This window comes from Scylla paramamosain, chromosome 42 (genome assembly GCF_035594125.1).
Source record: "Scylla paramamosain isolate STU-SP2022 chromosome 42, ASM3559412v1, whole genome shotgun sequence".
Classification (NCBI taxonomy): domain Eukaryota; kingdom Metazoa; phylum Arthropoda; class Malacostraca; order Decapoda; family Portunidae; genus Scylla; species Scylla paramamosain.
In genome coordinates, this window is record NC_087192.1 from 8693499 (window position 1) to 8713164 (window position 19666).

The 19666-nt window shown below is 38.9% G+C and overlaps 2 protein-coding genes across 8 annotated transcripts in view; one reads left to right on the plus strand and one right to left on the minus strand.

The window, feature by feature from the left end:
- Positions 1 to 341: 341 nt before the first annotated feature.
- Positions 342 to 7281, minus strand: LOC135093362 (corepressor interacting with RBPJ 1-like). The gene is made up of 4 exons (XM_063992596.1): positions 7100 to 7281; positions 4649 to 4896; positions 2503 to 2776; positions 342 to 1398 (listed from the first exon to the last, which is right to left on the minus strand). Exons 1-4 carry the CDS (start codon positions 7169 to 7171, stop codon positions 475 to 477), a joined length of 1518 nt encoding a protein of 505 aa, XP_063848666.1. The 5' UTR covers positions 7172 to 7281; the 3' UTR covers positions 342 to 474.
- A 3208-nt stretch (positions 7282 to 10489) lies between these two features.
- LOC135093154 (uncharacterized) overlaps positions 10490 to 19666 on the plus strand; it is a 63023-nt gene continuing 53846 nt past the window's right edge. For 5 of the 7 annotated variants that reach the window (XR_010263233.1, XR_010263235.1, XR_010263234.1 and 2 more), the window contains exons 1-3: positions 10621 to 10916; positions 11229 to 11294; positions 16748 to 16854. Coding sequence is in view for 4 of the 7 variants with exons in the window: in XM_063992071.1 (XP_063848141.1) it covers positions 10770 to 10916; positions 11229 to 11294; positions 16748 to 16854 (320 nt within the window). In the remaining 3 variants the exon portion in view is untranslated. The other 2 variants (XM_063992073.1, XM_063992072.1) reach the window with 2 other exon arrangements.

Consider the following 19666-nt stretch of genomic DNA (forward strand, 5'->3'; position numbering starts at 1 on the left):
TATCAAACCTATGCAGTAGTGAAGTTAAGTACCTAAAGGGATGCTGGACATTGATGGCTTAGGGCTTCACAGATATGAGAACAATATCCCTTACATACAGCTTTGTTGCAATGCATTTTGATAAAGGCCAACATTTAAATAATTCTACATTTTTTTATTGATGAATTTAAAAAGATCATTCATATTGAAAGGCTTATAGTTGAAATACTTATATTTGTAGGTACAGTACATTACTTCTTACTCTATGGATTACTCTGCTTTTAATATTCTTCATATAATAACTTAGTTTCTGCTTCTTAAATGTTTCTCTCTTTTATGAGTTTGTCAGTTTTTTCACTATCTCTACCTTTGAATCCTCAGTATATATACTAACACTACTTTTACCCAGTTTTTTCTTATAAATACCTTTTTCTACAAGATACTCTTCTACCTTGCGACTCACTGTCCTCCTTAAAGAGAATGTTTTTTTTTTTTTTACCTTCTGCCTCTACTTCTGCTTCTTGACCTTGTATATCTACTTGGTGATTTCTTACTATGACTTCTTGACATCCTTTCTCCCTTTCTCATCCTTCTCTCTCTACTTCTTGACCGTCCAGCTCTGTTCTTTGAACTTCTTTCTCTGCTTGACCTCTTCTCTCTCCTTGAATCTTTGTCATTACTTCTTGATCTCTTGTCTTTGCTTCTTGATCTCCTGTCTCTACTTGTTGACCTCCTGTCCTGGCTTTTGTTTCCAACCTGTTTATCTTTCCCACTTACTTCCTCACTTTCTTTTCCCCCACCTGTGTTCCAAAAGTCCCAGGCTCTTCCTCTCTTGGAAGGAACTTCTAGGGATTCGTCTCTCTCCCTGCTCCTCTCAAAGTCTGGGTTCATACTTCTTTTGTGTTTTTCTTGAATTTTTATAGAAGTGACTTCCTCATCAGAAAGCTTCTCCTGCTTGATAGTGGCAGTGGTGGTGGTAGTGGTAGTGGTCTTAACAGTGGCAGCAAAAGGATTGTCTCTTCCTACAAAGTCCACTTTGAGTCCCTTTGTTATCTCCCTGAGGAGAGCCTGAGTGTCAGGTTTCTCCTCAGACTGCTTCTTGCTTTCTCTCTTCTTACTTGTTTTCTTTTTTGTTCTCTTGCTGTTGTGTTCACCTTCTGAATCTGAATTGTATTTTGTCTTGGCCTTCTTCTTTTTCTTCACCTTTTTATGTTTCTTTTTCTTTGTTTTCTTTTCCTCCTCGGATTCTGAGGAAGAGGAAGAGGAGGATGAGGAAGATTTTCTGCTTTCCTTGGCTTTCTTCTTTTTCTTGCTATCCATTTTTTCCAACTTCCTCAGGAGCTTCTTCTTCTCCTTCATGGTCAGAGAACGTAGTAGTGTGTACTCATCCACACTCTCCTCATCACTTGACACAAGCCGCTGGGAAAGCAAGAGTCAATATAAAAGAAATGCTTCCCTTACGAAGTAATTTTTAACTGCTAGATCTGAAACTTCTAGTATTTTCATCACTAAGAAATTTACCTATAATAGTACTCATTCAAACAAGTGTGTGGATGTATGCATGCATTTATCTATATCTTGTTTTTAAGCTATTCTTAACAGCATACTAGAGCAGAGGCTCAACTTGCTTTGTCTGTACACTTCATCCTTATATGCTCCTATGTAATTCTTCCACTCTCCCATCAATTAATGGGAAGTTTGATAACACAGGCATGGATGATGTGAAATGAAAGCTATTTGCAGATGGCAATGTAATGGTTGCATGGTAATCAACAAATAACAAAGTCGCCTGCTAAAAACCAGGAGACTGAAATAACAGGGAGGATATACAGTGGGGTACTTGGCATAGGACATATTTGACTTAAAACCAACACACTATGTGACCCAAAAAATCTTGTTTTTTTCTTTGCTTGCAATGCTCACATCACTTGGGTGAGTACAAAATTCATAATTTCTTTATGACTTTCCTGGTGTGTTTGCTAGTGATGAACACTACACTATACAGCGTATGGTAAAAGACATAGTTTATACACGTTTTATTGCAATTTTTAAAGTGACCAAATTTTTTTTTATCAATTTTTTGTTTTCAAGAATAAAGTCTTGTCATCAAACTGTTTTTCTGCTTCTGACACCAATGTGGGACAAATTATGGTTCTAAGCCAAGTACACCAGTGTATGAGTGAGGTCATTTTAAGGAATGTAAGAGAAAAGTAAATATAAGAAGATGAAATGTTATAATGCATGAAAAACCAAGGATTCTGAAAGAAAGAGCACAAAAAACATCTTGTATTAGTGCTACAGTTGTAAAAAAATGTTACTGATGTAAAAGTGCTTTTTTTACCAAAAAACAATCTTGCATATATGACCAATTGTTTGATAAAAATTTTGTAGTACATCAACAATACATTTCATGTAAATATTCACATTAAGTAAAAATTTATTATATAGTATGTTTGCCATTTCTTGCAGGAAGCTCACAATAAAACAAAATTCAACAAATCAATAACCAGTTTCTTTACTAACCTGATTTTTAGCAAATGGATTTTGAGAGTTGCCATAAATCCCATATGAAACTGTTGGAATGTTTTTCAGCCGCAGGCCATCATCTCTCATCCCTGCAGCCAGTTCTTTGTGGCTAAGGCCACCAGAGCCCTCAGCTGGTTCCAGCACCCGCCCATAAAGAGGACACTCCTTATCTGTGTTGATGTGACCCCATGCCTTGCATTTGATGCATCGTACATTTCTCACAGCAATCCCAAATGGCTGATCACGAATAGTGTCATCATCTTTGCAGTAACTGGAAGTAATGCAAAAGCGTATTTCATGTTAATGCTACCTTTTCTTTTCAGTTACTACAGAAACATTGCTCTAAAAAGTATTACTGAAAAAAAACACCAAGTATCACAATAAAATCACCCATCTTTGTATTTCTTCCAAGCATGTTTTAATCATCTCATCTTCCCACACCCTTTTACTTCACACAGACTCTCTAGCACTCTATCCTCCCATTGACTATACCTATCACATTCATATATACTACTAATGGTGGGTAAATGCAGACACTTATGCAAACAAATTCCACAGATGCAGATTTCTGATCTCATTTGCATGTAGTGACCAAGAATATGAAGGTCCGAAAAATATCTTGGGACCAGACAACCATTATGGTCCTAACATCCAAGGTACTGTCCATCTGTTCTGGTCAAGGGTTCATGCCCAAGGCCTAGAGGAGGTGTCTCATGGCTAAAGATTTATCTTGCTTTCAGAGCAAATTCTCCGGGTTTCTATGAAGTGCTTAAGTGGAGCCTGACATTGATGACAGCTATCAAGATTCCCATTAGGTAATATATACATGTAATAGTGTTAAATATAATGTCTGTATGGTCGGGCAGCTCTGCCTTAAAGAAAACTGAAGTCTAACATGTTCATGGTACAAAGCAAAACGCCAGAAATTCACCTAAATGGTGGGAGGAAGCTGAGTAAAGACTGGGAGTACAAGGGCCCTAAAATGGTCATGGAACCTGACGATCATAATAGTCATAATGCTAAGGCACTGTTCTTTGTTCTCCCAGTTTGATTCCCCAGTCACATGAAAACATCTCAAGGCTCAAGATTTATCTCTCATTCACATTAATTTCTATATTTCTATTATGTGCTCAAAGAAGACACAGCATGCAGCTTTGTTTTTGTGACAAACCTGACAAGGAAGATGAAACCCAAAGAAGGAAAAAATTGGAGCTAGGCTGAAAATTAATGGCATAGGGTGAGCTGTGATATCATATCTGTTTCCAGATGACAATGATGTTTGCAGAGGGCAAAAGAGAACTTCTGAGAATGATGGATCAATTCTACAGTGTATGTATGAGACACAAACTGTAAGTAAGTGGGGAGAAAATCATGATAGTTACTGAGGAGATGGAAGTACATAACTTTCATAGACCTTATAGGCTGAATGTGCTACTGGGGTTGTTATGGGAGGAGAGATTTATGTGTTATGTAAACATGGTGAAAAAGGTGGGGGAAAACAGAGGGCTGTGAAAGGTAGGCATGTCACAAGATCACTTATAAGAGTTATGAAAGGGAGAAATGTGTCCCAAGATTCTCCTGCCAACATTGATATATGGATCAAAGACTTGGGCATGAAACAGGACAGAGGAAGTGTTTGCTATGAAAGTGAGTTATTTAAGAGGAGCATGTGGATGGAAAGGGGAGATCAATAACTGTGTATCAGAGATGTGGTATGAGCACCTAAGCAAGTGTGGAAAAGTGGAATAGGTGAAAAAAAACACTAAGATGGGTGAAAGTGTGAAGAATGATTTTGTTAAGAAAAGTATGTATATGAAATTGAAGGAGTTAATAAAAGATGAAAGCCACTTAGAAGGTAGAAGGATAGAGTAAAGAACTACATATGGAAAGGGCGTGTTAGTAGAGGCAAAACATCTGCATAAGCAAGAAGGGATAAGGAGTGGAAGCTCTTCTGTTGTGGCCATTCCCTAAAGGGATGCTACTGGACGAAATGAGGCACAACAGAGATAGATAGATCATCTGCAACACAGATAACTCTTTCAAATGGATCTTTGGAAAAATTAAACTGAAGTAATGACTAGTGCAACCATTTACCTTATATGTTTCCTGAAGGTGCCTAATCTAAGAACTGCTGCAGGCTTACCTTTCCCTTGGAGCATTGAATTTGCGTTGCCACTCAAACTTGTACTCTGGTTCCCCTTCCTCCTTTTCCCGCTCTTTCTTGACCCCTGCAGGAGCCTCGTACATAAAGTTGAGGGACAGCTTTTCCTTGTTCTCCCCCTTAGCCAGGAGTGCCTTATTATTGTACAGTTCCTGCTCCTTTTCATATTGGACACGTAGCTCCTCCTGCTTCTTGCGCTCGGCCTCAGCCTTCTGCTCAGCAATCCAAACCTGCCAACAATATTCAGAAACCATGAATATTATTTTCATATTTCTATATATAGTGCCTGTGTAAGACTGTTAATGCATTTTGTGTGATGCCATGATAGTGCTCTGCAGGTAGAAGGTAAATTAAGTGCAATAGCTTCTTGATGTGGGAAGAAGTTTCAAGTAAGGATGTATAATGTTAATTTTTGTGTAACAAAGTTTTTCAAAATTAAAAATTAAAAGTTCACAGAATATTAACAATTAGGGCATTTCATTTAAAATTCTGGTGCAGCCACAGGATAAAGTTTATCAAACTTATTACACAACTTTTCAGTCCAATTAAATTCTCTCAAAACAAGGGAAGTCTTATATACTAAGATTAATGCAAATGATAAAAAAAAAAAAAATAAATAAATAAAAAAATAATAAATAAATAAATAAAAAATAAATTAATTAATTAATTAATCATAATGCTGCTTGAGTCCTCTATTTGCTCACATACACATTCTGGCCTCCACTGGTGCTGTGTCTAGTATGGCTGTAATAGCACTTAAGTGTGGAAAAATTTTACATTTTCTAAGGCCAATGAGCTCCGCATCAGTCAAGAGTAAACACTGAAATTATTATTTTTTGTTTATATCTGGGATTTGTGGGTAGTGGCACATAAGGATTTCATGGTATCTATACAGCTGCTCCCTCCAATCATGCACTGCTGCTCATGAGGCCACCAATTATGACTCCATGGTAGGTTCAGTTACACTTTTCATTTGTTTCAGACGTATCAGGTGTTCTGATAGAGGCTTACTGTCATTTGTTAATATGGCTACCCAGTGGACGGAGGTGAAGTGAACAGAGTTAGTGTTCGGCTGGTAAATCTCTATCTTATTTTTATTTAGCAACAGCAATGCATAAGATGCAAAATACAGATGTAAAGAAGAGGTTCCATGTGTTTATTAACTAAGCCACCAAACTGTACCCACCTTCATTGCCCTGAGAAGCTCTACACCTCACCAGTAATTTTTAACGTCCCTTGTTAAGTTAGATTATGCTAGGTTAGGTTCACATTCTAACGAAGAGGGATCCAGAGAAGAGCATAGTCCCTCCTTTCCCCCCCATGGCTAGGTTAGGTTAATGTCCTAGTGAGGGGGTTCCAGGAGGGGGGCTGTGCCCTCCCATGGCTAAGTTGGGTTAATTCAAAATATTAAGGTAAATTTCCTTAGATTTTTAATGCCCATACTTCACTTATTTTCTCATCCCCCCCTCCCAAAACCCCCAAGCTTGTCTTTGGGGTTACGGGGATTGGGGGAAACTTCTTATCAAGAAATATCCCAAACTGAAATGTTTTGCCCAATAGTTAGGTCTGTCACTTGTTACACCTCACCTAACTCCATTACATACTTTATCCAAACTACCAAGCAGTCACCAAACTGTCTAACTATTGCTTGATAACCAAACAATTAAGAATATTTCAAAATTACATCCAATCTAACAAAATTCCTAACACATGCTTTCATACCTTAGACCTACTAAACATTAAAAATTTGACTGCATTATAGTTATTCCTAAATCTGTTGATCTAGCCCAGCAATCAAAGCAGCAGAATCCAAGACCTACAGAATAAGTAAAGATTCAGTATCTGGAGGATGCTAATTCCTGAAATAATACCAGTTCTCCCCTAACTTACAACTTCTACAGGGCCTCAACCACTGAGGATGCTGCTCAATAACTCCCACAGCCATGTCATGGTGTGTGTAGGTCTGTGCAGAACCTAAGTAAATCATGGATTTTTGTATTTCTGGCACTAGTAAATTCCAGGCAAATTACCATATCTGGTTTACTTGTTGACAACCCTGTTAATCTGACTAGTCAAACAAGAAGAGGGAATTGCCTGTGAAATACTGGGATCGCTCAAGTCTGCAGGTACAGTCCGTTGAAAGTAATGTAGTGAAAAGTTTGGTTGAATGAAGGACCGAGTGTATGTACAGTACCTTGTGTAGAACGAACGGGCACAAGTAGGGTGTATCAATATTTTCTTAGCACACTGATTTTTTTTTTATTCTTTTTATTCGGTAGGGTGTATGTGAAAAATGAGTTACTGGTCACCAGTGGTTAGTCTTGCAGAGGGCGGAGAAAGTGTGGAAGGATATACTAGTCTTGATACTAAAGAAATGGGGAAGTGGGCACCTCTCTAAACTTCTGTAAAAAGGACGTAAATAATTCGACTTACCCTCTTGAGGTTATCCCTTGAGGCTGGGTGGAAGAACTTCTTGCACATATAGTTATTAAACCCTTTCCCCATGATGGCGTGGTACCGTTAGTCACGGCAAGAACAGAGTGTAGTCAGACGCTTCTTGTGCTTCCCGTCGACGACAGTGTTGTTGCTGCTGCTGATGATGATGACTGGTTGGTCGCTCCTAAGGGTTCTATTATATTACGTGTAACCTTTACATCAGCACTCCCTCAAATGCAGTAAACCCTCTGGTCCATATAATTATATTCACTATTTTCATAGTGACACGTGTCACCAACAAGGAATCTTAACCTAATTGCCAAGGTGGCATATTTCCGTATGAAATGTCCGGGGTGTCCGGATGCCGTGTTCGCTGCCAGACGTGCGTGGCATCACCCATTTGAAGCTCGCCGGCGTCCGACTCTTGGACACGCCAAACTGGTTTATGTTAAGTTAGGTTAAGATTAGGTTGGGTTAGGGTTAGACTGTCATGAATAGGAAAGGTGAGTCTTGAAAATTGTTTGAAATCGTTACATTGATAATAACTTTAACAATAGACCATGTTAAGTTAGGATTAGGTTAGGTTTAGACTCATGAATAGGAGAGGCGGTCTTAAAAATTGTTTGAAATCGATACAATGGTAATAATAGATAAATAACTTTTTAACAATATCAAATGAAAAAAAAAGGAAATGATACGTAGCTACAACCAAACGATGACGAACGTCAGTCACATTCCTTTAATGTTTTCCTTATAGTATAAATATTTGTGGTACTCAGTGATCTTGTAAAACGTTAATTTTCGCGATACACTATTATTAACGTTATCAACTTTTAGAGCGTTAGGATAATGTATAGCTATACAATCGAACTTCATGAGACATCATGCTGAGTGATCAAAAGTATCATAGTTCACCATATCGCCCGCTTACATAAGGCGTTTTCAGTAGCGTCACCGACAAGTCAAACGTTTTGCTCGCAAGATAGCCCAGATGCCCAGCAGAGCCTTCGTTTTTCCAGACCCAAAAGGCAAACAATAAATCAGCAAATAGTAGAACATCAGAACAACATTTAAGTTCCCGTAGGAATGTATTTTGAAGAATGAAATATAAAATATAATGCTTTTTGAGACTAATAAAGTTAGTATTGTTTGAAGAAATATTTCTTTTCTTGTCATTTCACATTAAAAAGAACCTGAAAGTGACATAGAACAAAGGAAAGAAAAGGAGATGCTACGCTTCCTGGTGATATTTCGCATCTGCTTGACCGATAGGCGTTTTGTCCGACTCCATTCCGTAACTGACTTTAATCCAGTAGCAGTGCTTTTTATTTTTATTTTTTCGTGTTAATGCGTTTCTTGCATCATCTCTCAACATAATTATGTGCAGGCGAGGAAATATATATTTTTGCAATATTATAGTTGACATGAAGCTAAAGCAGGGAGAAAATTATAGTTGACTAAGAACTCATACATGCTAACTCTAAATACACGAGCACATGCTGCCGCCACACACCTCATATTCCTCTCTTCTATGTTTGCTGCTGCTCTGAAAAACTTCTCTTCCCAAGGAAACAGACCGAGAACCTTAAGTAATGGTAGAGTCTATTAGTACCTCTTCCTGTATCTTAAGGAATTACTACCCAAAGTCAATTGAGTGATGTACACGAGAGTTTTTCCCAAGGATGGTGGGGCCTCGTCTGGCAGCGGGCCTGTGAATCGTGTTCAGTAGAAAATCAAACTTGTGCCGGTCTACTGCTGAAAACGCTTATATTACAACCTTGCAATCAGACGCTTTGATAGACCTCTTCACCGCACCTGGCTCCTTTTGGGGTGCGTTTGATAGTCCGATTCGAGCTATCTAAGCGCCTGGGAAGCAGCAGCAGCAGCAGCACTGCAGTCGCAAAAGAAAAAAAAAAAAATCACAATACGCTAGCATAAGGAAAAAAAAAAAGCGCTAAATTATAGGCGAACATTTTTAAATATGGCGCTAAATGGGACGAAAAAGGGCGCTAGTTATGGAATAAACGTAAATGTTTAGCGCTAGATTATTATGAAAATAGCTAGATTTACCGTCAAAAGCGTTAAGTTGGCAACATTAGGCCTGCGCTAAAGGTTCTTAGTTTCCAACTTGACATTTCAGATATGGCAAGTTTTGGCAACCCAAAACAAGATTGTGCTTGCTTTACCACGTGGTCTGCGTGGTTTTGCAAATCCTTAAATTTGCGGAGATTTTGCCGCAAACGCAAATCCGCAAACAAAAATTTACCTTCCGCAATTGCGGAGTTTGAAGTTTGCGGAAGTGCCCAGCTCAAAGCTAGATTTAGCGTCAAAAGCTTGTATATATATATATATATATATATATATATATATATATATATATATATATATATATATATATATATATATATATATATATATATATATATATATATATATATATATATATATATATATATATATATATATATATATATATATATATATATATATATATATGAGGCAGCCTCATATGAATACATATGTGAGTACATATGAGTACATGTGTGGGTGACAGCGGCATTATGTGGCTCTGTTCAGAACCGTTATCTACAGCAATAATGGAAGGAGAGCTAACACGAGTCTATAGGTTGACCTCTGAGGCCCTGGGGTCATGAGAGAATCCGTGTGTGTGTATGTGTGTTTAAGGGTTAGCTAACCATGGGATAATTGTTATACGGTACCGTTTAATTGTAGTTTTGTGAGTGAGTGCATGCATAGTATAAGTAGCAATTATCCTTATCAGTATAAACTATATGACTCATAATATCTTGCAAGTTAGAATAGGTGTAGTTAAGTGTCGCCTGGCAGAGGCGATGACATGGGAGTGAGGCACCCTGTGGCACTGAGGTCTGAGAGAGAGAGAGAGAGAGAGAGTATCGAAACAACGACGTGACAAGACGTGCGAGTAGTTTGCGTGTGACTGACTGACATTGCGAGTGCCTGCCGCCCCTGTGCCTACCTGTGTGTCATGACTGTATTGTATGGTGACTTTGTGTACTGTTGTGTAATATATGGACATATGGAGAAGTGTGTTTTCCTCTCCCTGCTCTGTGTGACTTCTCACTGAGTGACCGGGTGAGTCAGAGCTGGAGCCGTACCTAGCCGCCCAGGTAAAGTCCTTCTCACCGACACATACGAGTACACCCCTAACCCAGCAAAGGTATGAGGTGCCCCTTGCCTGCTGGTGGGGGTACGTTTCAATATATATATATATATATATATATATATATATATATATATATATATATATATATATATATATATATATATATATATATATATATATATATCCGCTTTTAGCTCCCCAAAAATTTGGTCACGTTAAGTATGCCACTTGTAGGAGTTCCGTTGCAAAGACAACAGCCATGACCATCACAACAATACTGTCGGAGAGCTGTAGACGAGGCGGAGGGTGCTGCGCCGCTTTGATTGAATTGAAGGAACCAGGGATAATATACAAAAACGCAATGGTGGTCAGGCCTTACTGTTCAAAGCATTTAGTGACATAATGGAAGAAATATGGGTTGTCATTTTGGGGCATGTACCTAAGGTCCAACTAACGGAAGTGAAGAGTGAAGCAGCTAGTGTATCCTAAAACAAGTGATCTTTAAAAGTTATACGGATACTTATGTCTGCTCATCTCTTCCTGATAGGTGCAGGGACGGCCATACCTTCTAAATTTTGTCACAGTCACAGTCCATATATCCTTAATTTTACCCACTTCTTGCATTATAATGACCCTTTTTTGGAGCACCATGGAAACACTGGCAAATTGGTAAGAAGGTGGAACAGTGTCCTTGAGAGGGTCATCAGGGATTGAACCCTGGCAGGACACTCAGGGTAAAATGAGTCTGATATGTTACCAATTAGGCCACATGTAGTTATAAAGGCCTAGCTGCACGTTAGCTTTGTTTGTTGACACTACAGTGTGATAAAGTTGGGGCTCCTTTTGCATATACTCTTCTTTAAAGTGAAATGCTCATCAGTAACACAAACTCTTAGTAACTCACAAAACAATAGCCTGGACTGTAGGTGATGTTTTTCACTAGTTCTGGCTGCCTACTTACCATGCCCCTATTGATTCCAGGGTCACAACCTTGTGTGTGTCATCTTCACAGCAGGTCATGCCCAGAGGCTCAGCAAGGAAATTGAGGTGTGTGGCAATAATCTTGCATTAGTGTAACAGTGATAGGAAGGAATGTTAAATCAGATGAAGACGTCAGTTGGAATTTTTCAAAAACTTTTCATAATCCAAACTAAACCATACTTTACTGTTCTTCAATAAAATATTTGTCCAGTTTGGCTCAGTTTGCTTATTGAGTTTATTGGACAGAGGCATCAACAGTGTGTTACCTTCTCACCATCACTTTGCCTCCTTCAGAAAATATTTATATTTTTTCTGTCTAGCTCACAAGATTGAAACTGGTTAGCATAAATGGATTAATTAGTACTCAGAAAAATTTTGAAGCACCTATCTGCTCACAATCTCTCTCATCATCAGTAAATATGGATTCTGTAAATGACAGTCCACTGCCAATCTTCTGCTTTTCCTTACTGAATCTTGGTCATCTTCTTGTAAGTATTTTGGTGAAACCTTTGCTCTTGCTTTAGACATATCAAAAGCTTTCAGTGGATTCAGACAAATCTTTAATTACTAAGCTTCCCACTTATGGTTTCTTCTCTGTCTCTCTGTACCATTATCACAGGTTTTCTTTCTGACCATTCTGTCATTAGTAGTAGAATCACTGTTCTAAACCTATAAACAGTGGTGTTCCATGAGGATCTGCTGTAACACCCATCCTAATTCTATTATTTGTAAATTATTCTCTTGGTCAAATTTATTTTTCTATCAGCTCCTATGGTGATGACTGTATCCTGCATTAATGTCACTTGCTAGACACCCAGCTCACCAGGAATTGGTAAATACTTCATGGGAAGCCTTAGGACACCCAACTTCATAATGGGGCAGGGCAAACATTATGTTGTTCAATGCCTCAAAAATTCAGTACCTTAATCTATCCACTTGGCATAAACTTTTAGGCAACTATCCTGTTTTCTTCCTCTATATTGAACATTCTTAGACTGCCTTTTACTGAAAATTCTGACTGGAAATCCTATATCCCATCTTTTACTAAAAACATGAAACTTGGTATTTTGTGTTACCTCCACCACTTTTTTCCTCCTTTCAGTTGGTGACTGTACAAGGGTCTTACTGTTCTATATATATATATATATATATATATATATATATATATATATATATATATATATATATATATATATATATATATATATATATATATATATATATATATATATATATATATATATATATATATGGTGTAATTATCCCGCATATGGGGAGGTTCAACTCACACAGCACTCCTAAATGAAGTGAAATCAACTATTTTTTTTGTCTCACCAATTCCAGCTTTCTGACAGACTTTTTATTTTTTATTTATTTTATTTATTTATTTTTTATGTAGGAGGGACACTGGCCTAGGGCAACAAAACTCCAATAAAAAAAAATGCCCACTGAAATGCCAGTCCCATAAAAGTATCAAAGCAGTAGTCAAAAATTGATGGATAAATGTCTTGAGACCTCCCTCTTGAAGGAATTCAAGTCATAGGAAGGTGGAAATACAGAAGCAGGCAGGGAGTTCCAGAGTTTACCAGAGAAAGGAATGAATGAATGAGAATACTGGTTAACTCTCGCGTTAGAGAGGTGGACAGAATAGGGGTGAGGGAAAGAAGGAAGTCTTGTGCAGCGAGGCCGCAGGAGGAGGGGAGGCATGCAGTTAGCAAGATCAGAAGAGCAGTTAGCATGAAAATAGCGGTAGAAGACTGCTAGAGATGCAACATTGTGGCGGTGAGAGAGAGGCTGAAGACAGTCAGTTAGAGGAGAGAGTTGATGAGATGAAAAGCTTTTGATTCCACCCTGTCTAGAAGAGCAGTATTAGTGGAACCCAACCAGACGTGGAGTATATTCCATACATGGACGGATAAGGCCCTTGTACAGAGTTAGCAGCTGGGGGGCTGAGAAAAACTGGCAGAGATGTCTCAGAACGCCTAACTTCATAGAAGCTGTTTTAGTTAGAGATGAGATGTGAAGTTTTCAGTTCAGATTATAAGTAAAGGACAGACCGAGGATGTTTAGTGTAGAAGAGGGGGACAGTTGAGTGTCACTGAAGAAGAGGGGATAGTTGTCTGGAAGGTTGTGTTGAGTTGATAGATGGAGGAATTGAGTTTTTGAGGCATTGAACAATACCAAGTTTGCTCTGCCCCAATCAGAAATTTTAGAAAGATCAGAAGTCAAGTGTTCTGTGGCTTCCTTGCGTGAAATGTTTACCTTCTGAAGGGTTGGATGTCTATGAAAAGATGTGGAAAAGTGCAGGGTGGTATCATCAGCGTAGGAGTGGATAGGACAAGAAGTTTGGTTTAGAAGATCATTAATGAATAATAAGAAGAGAGTGGGTGACAGGACAAAACCCTGAGGAACACCACTGTTAATAGATTTAGGAGAAGAACAGTGACCGTCTACCACAGCAGCAATAGAACGGTCAGAAAGGAAATGAGATGAAATTACAGGGAGAAGGATAGAAGCTGTAGGATTCTTTTTGGGAATAGCAATAAGAGTAGGCTTTTTTTATATGTACTTTTATTTTATCCTTAGATATTTGTCAACCATGGGTTAATAAGGTAAATAGATTATACATTTATGTTGAAAGTCTCATTCACTATAAAAAATAGAGAGAGAGGAGGTGCACAATTCTAGAAGAACAATAATTATTAAAATAACATTAAAAGATAAGAAGAGTTGGAGCTAAGGTGTCTCACCACAAAAAGAAGGCACTGCCCAAGGATCAAACCTGAGATCTTCCTCTTGCCAGGTGGCTGTGCTACCTGTTACACTGTGGCATCCTCTGGTAATACAAGAGATGCAACAGTGCTGTGTACAGATACTGTCTGAAGACAAAGAAGGGAAGTCAGTGAAGTTGATAGCCCTCATCTTCTTTGCATAGAGATGCTGCATGAGTGAATTTTCCTCACATGTGAAGAATTGTTCAGTCATGGACATAAAAAAAAAAAGTCACTGCCTGGGATGATGAGAGTTGACAGAAGCAGCACAAAATGCAGAACTCTATGGAAACTTATATTGGAAGAACTATTTATCTGTGTATCTTTATACCTATCAGGTTGAGATTCATCCTAAAGGGAGGTAGGCAAGACAATATGATATATCTTCTCTTGCTGAAGGAATTATAATAGGAGTTGAGAGGTAAAGTTTTAGTGATGCTCTTAGTGAAGGGCAACCAGAGTAGCTTTAGGATGTGTGCACAGAGAAAGCAGGTTACCAGCACACTGGTTTCTGGTGCTGACCTGCACTGGTAGCCAGCGTAATAAGAATGCAGGTAACCAGTTCTGATGGCGAGCAACGCGGACAGAGGCAGTGTGTGAGATCAGTTGCAATCCACCTGGTATATGAAGATGTCGAGCCCAGCGTCTGATGATGAATTCATGCTGCTTGATAGTGTGCGTACAAAACTCAAGAGGAAAAAGAAGTGCAGTACATGAAATAAACTTAAGGAGAGAAGAGTTTGGAGAATATCATCATCTTTTTCAGTGATTTGATTTCAGCTCACAGCCTACCCACAACATTCCTATTAGCATGGTGCTTATTCCATTTATTCCACACTGGTTGTCTCTCATATACTTTGGCTATCAGGACCTCAACATCTATCCTGCTCTCCATTCAGTAGAGTCCACCCCACATGGGTTGAGCAGGCAAGAATGATCCCAGCAAACAGGAAAGCAGATTGAAGCAGGCTGCTGGTGCTTCCTGCTTCCTCTGTGCATGCTTACACTTGTTTATGTTGTGTAATTCTTGGCATGGGTTGGCATTGGTTACCCTCATGAGCAAACCTGTTTTCTCTGTTCATGCACCTTTATTTTTGGAGAGATCTTATCAGTGTTATCAAAAACAAAGGAGAGATATATGGAAGATTGTCTTCTTAATGAAAAATAAAAGTTTAAGATATTGAAGAATGTAAGAAATTAGAGATAGATTAGAAGTGAGTTACTTTATAGTGTGTGAGGGAATCCTTCAATTCTTGTAGGGCTCATCTGATAACTCACCATTATTATTATTTTTCAATGCCTGTATTTTATCTTATGGGATTGGGCTACTGAGCTTTCTCTCTCTCTCTCTCTCTCTCTCTCTCTCTCTCTCTCTCTCTCTCTCTCTCTCTCTCTCTCTCTCTCTCTCTCTCTCTCTCTCTCTCTCTCTCTCTCTCTCTCTCTCTCTCTCTCTCTCTCTCTCTCTCTCTCTCTCTCTCTCTCTCTCTCTCTCTCTCCAGTCATAAGCAATCTTCTCTGTGATCATCCTTGCCATGTCTTCCTCTACACACTATCTCCAGGCCTTCTTCAGTCTTCCTGTTGGTCTCCTCCAGCTACCTCAAATTCTGATGCTCTTCTGAGTATGTGGCCCTCCTCCCTCCTGATATGCCTATACCATCTCAATCTGTACCTCCTTACCACATTTATTACATCCTACACCTTCTCTTCATCTCCTTATTACACAGTCTTCTCACTTCACATGTTCAATGTACTGTATTTTAACATTCTGCAGTCATCTTCACCTTCAGTTGATGGCCATGTCTCATTACTATGCAGCATCACTGGTCTCACACATGCTTAGTAAATATTTTTCCTGTTTTTTTAATGGCATACTTCTCTTGCTCACCAAACTAACTATCTCTTTCTGTTTTCTCTATACAGTTGCTATTCCTTCTCCCACCACTGCTTCTGATTCAGTCTCACAAAATCATGCCTCTCTGATAGCAGAACTAGTCCACATTCTATCAGTTATCTTCTCCCTCTAGCGACTCTTCCTTCTCTTACTGTTCCAGGCCTCCTTTCTCAAATGCTGGTGACCAGTATTTCTTTTTTTCTTGATTCACATCTCTCAACTCTGTGGCACCTTTTTTCCCACATCCCATCTACAGAATGGAGTTAACACCCATAGCTCTGTCCCAACAGCTGCATGGATATGTTCTGAGCTCACTCCCAGAGCATTTTTTTTTGTTACCATCACAGTCTTATCCTTGTTAATTTTCAGGTCTTTCTTTATCCTAGTCTTCCATTTGGTAAAAGGTAAACCTGTCAATTATCTCCTCTTTACTCTCTGCTGTTACCTTCTAGTAATTGATATTGAATATACATTATAGAATCATCTCAAGGGTAGATAAAACAACTTTAGATCAGGACCACTGATGAAGAATGGAGAGTGGCAAACAAAATCCTGTGGGACACTACCAATGATAGATCTTTAAAAAAGAATGGATCTTGTTAATTATGGCTACAATAGAAGTGTTACTAGTGATTCTTGGGATAAAGATTCAGAGACAAGGATAGAAATCAGAAGAGTATGTTGAAAGTTAAAGGTTAATGCTATACTCTGTCCAAAATTATGGATGTATATGATACAACAACAAAGAAAGAACACCAAAACTATAAGAAATTACCAAGATGCAATAGAGCAAATCAGAATATTGCCAATAGATTGTCTTTTTGATGGCTTATATCTAATCAGCATTTTGTTACCAGAATGACCAGACTGGTAAATATGCACATCTGAAGGGTGTTCCCAAAGCCCTTCTGCCCTCCCCTCAAGGCAAGAGAACTCTGGATCACTGGTGGGATGCCATCAACAGGTATGAGAGAATGTGAGGGTGTGGTGATATCATATAATTTAGTATATTATTCATTTTCATCCTTGTATTAATTTTCACTTTTATTGTACATTCAAGTAAGATTATATTTTCCTCATTTGATAAATGTACAGACACATAGTGCATTCATACATAGATATGGAATGCAACTTCTTAACTTATACACCTGATTCAAGATTTTGGGATTTATTCCTCAGAAAATATTCTGTGTTCATTTACTGAATGTATGGATTTATGTGATATGTACCAAATCATCAGAAGACTCATCAGGGCCAAAGTTGTATTCTCATAATGAGTTTTAAATGACAGCACTGAAACACTTCTTTTCAGTATCTATCATTTTGTCTCTCTGGTGCCTCACTTCCTCCAGGAGCATCTCTCAAGAGAATGAACATGGCAGAAAAGGTGTGACTTCCTGTCTTAAATATTCTCTTTTTACTTGTTCAAGCACTTGATCTCTACTAAACACTTTTTTCACCTACACATGCACTCTTTTACCCTATCCTTTCATCTTCCAAGTGGCTGTCCTTTCTTCTTTACACCTCCAACTTCACTCATCCATGCATTTTCTTTATATAGACTTCTTGTTTTTTATCTCTCAATATAGCTATACCATTTCAATGTGTTCCTCTTCACGTATTTCACTGCTCCACAATTTATAACACTTTCACATGTAGATGCTCATTCCAGATCTCTCTCTTACATATACTCATCATTCTCACCTCATCCTATCACTCCATGTGCCCCTCTCAGATAACTTATTTACACAGCAAGCACTAATTGTTGTGCCCTATCCCCCATCCAAGTCTCTAATCAAAATGTCATTGTTGACAGGAGAATACTATTCCTTAAATCTCTCTTTACATCTATAGACATATTTCTTCTTTTTATGACTCTTACAATCCTGTGACCTGTCTGTCTCTCACAACCTTCTTTGTTATCTTTCCATCCATCTCATCATGTTTATTGTTCTCAGATACTGAAACTCAGCCCTTCCATTCTCTCTCCTCCCATAACCATCTCACATCTGTCCACAGCTGGTATAGGTACTCATTTTGTAAGATATCCTAAAATCACATAATTCCACTCCTCTCCTCTCTTTCTCAACATGCAGCATGCACTCAGTAATGAAGGGATTAATGTCACAAACCCAAAGTCTCTAGGTCATGTGGTCTTCCTGTGGTGACATGATGAAGCAGAGCAATTTTCTTTCCATGGCACACCTGCATTCAGAACACTACATAGTCTTAACAGGGCAAGCAGCTATTCCTCCCCATACTCTTTACTGAGGAATATTTCACCACATTTTTTAGTTGCCAAATTTGTGGCTCATGTGGCCCTCCTCATATTTTCTAGTACCAAGAGCATCATCTTCAGTTTCCATCACACACACACACACACACACACACACACACACACACACACACACACACACACACACACACACACACACACACACACACACACACACACACACACACACACACACACACACACACACACACACACACACACACACATCATGGAAATGATCCACCACTCTCTATTGTCCCATTTTCACTGTGCTATTAAAATAGTGTCACTACAAACAGATATGCTCCTACTCTTCTGCGATCAATTTCAAGCCAAGCATTTCTATGGCCTGTGTCTTCAGCTCTTCATAAGCCTGCTCTTGGTACTAGAAAATATAAGGAGGGCCACATGAGCCACAAATTTGGTGACTAACAAAAATGTGGTGAAATATTCCTCAGTAAGGAGTATGGGGAGGAATAGCTGCTTGCCCTGTTAAGACTATGTAGTGTTCTGAATGCAGGTCTGCCTTGGAAAGAAAATTGCTCTGCTTCATCATGTCACCACAGAAAGACCACATGACGTAGAGACATTGGGTTTGTGACATTAACCCCTTCATTACTTAGTGCATGCTGCCAGCCCTGTCTCCCACACAGGTTGCACACCTCTCATGATTTCTTGGGTGTAGTTTATAGTTATCCTTACACCCTTATTTAGTCATCTACACTACCCTCCCGAGTTTTGCGCTCTCCGAGTTTCGCGATTGTTGGGTTTTGCACTTGATCCTAAATATTTACCATTCTGAGTTTCGTGCATCATCACTCTGACTTTTGAGCTGCTTTGACAAGTATCAGTTACACTTGCCTACCATTGATATCACACGTATACATATAGTAAACCCCACCTACCCCACCTAAGTCGGAACTCTCTCTCTCTCTCTCTCTCTCTCTCTCTCTCTCTCTCTCTCTCTCTCTCTCTCTCTCTCTCTCTCTCTCTCTCTCTCTCTCTCTCTCTCTCTCTCTCTCTCTCTCTCTCTCTCTCTCTCTCTCTCTCTCTGTTTTTTTTTTTTTATGTAGGAAGGACACTGGCCAAGGGCAACAAAAATCTAATAAAAAAAATGCCCACTGAAATGCCAGTCCCATAAAAGGGTTGAAGCAGTGGTCAAAAATTGATGAATAAGTGTCTTGAAACCTCCCTCTTGAAGGAATTCAAGTCATAGGAAGGTGGAAATACAGAAGCAGGCAGGGAGTTCCAGAGTTTACCAGAGAAAGGGATGAATGATTGAGAATACTGGTTAACTCTTGCATTAGGGAGGTGGACAGAATAGGGGTGAGAGAAAGAAGAAAGTCTTGTGCAGCGAGGCCGTGGAAGGAGGGGAGGCATGTGTGTGTGTTTGTGTGTGTGTGTGTGTGTGTGTGTGTGAGAAAGTAAGAACAATCCTGAGGATTGCTAAATAGAATGAGAATGATTGTAAATGAAAATGGAATTATATGAGAGTGAGAAA

Bases quoted from the DNA above. Each gene is read 5' to 3' on its own strand.
- LOC135093362 (XM_063992596.1), bottom strand. From the start codon at position 7,171: ATGGGGAAAGGGTTTAATAACTATATGTGCAAGAAGTTCTTCCACCCA. The intron at 2,777-4,648 runs GTAAGCCTGCAG...CATTACTTCCAG, and splicing joins TTCAATGCTCCAAGGGAAAG to TTACTGCAAAGATGATGACA. The intron at 1,399-2,502 runs GTTAGTAAAGAA...TTGCTTTCCCAG, and splicing joins ATCCATTTGCTAAAAATCAG to CGGCTTGTGTCAAGTGATGA.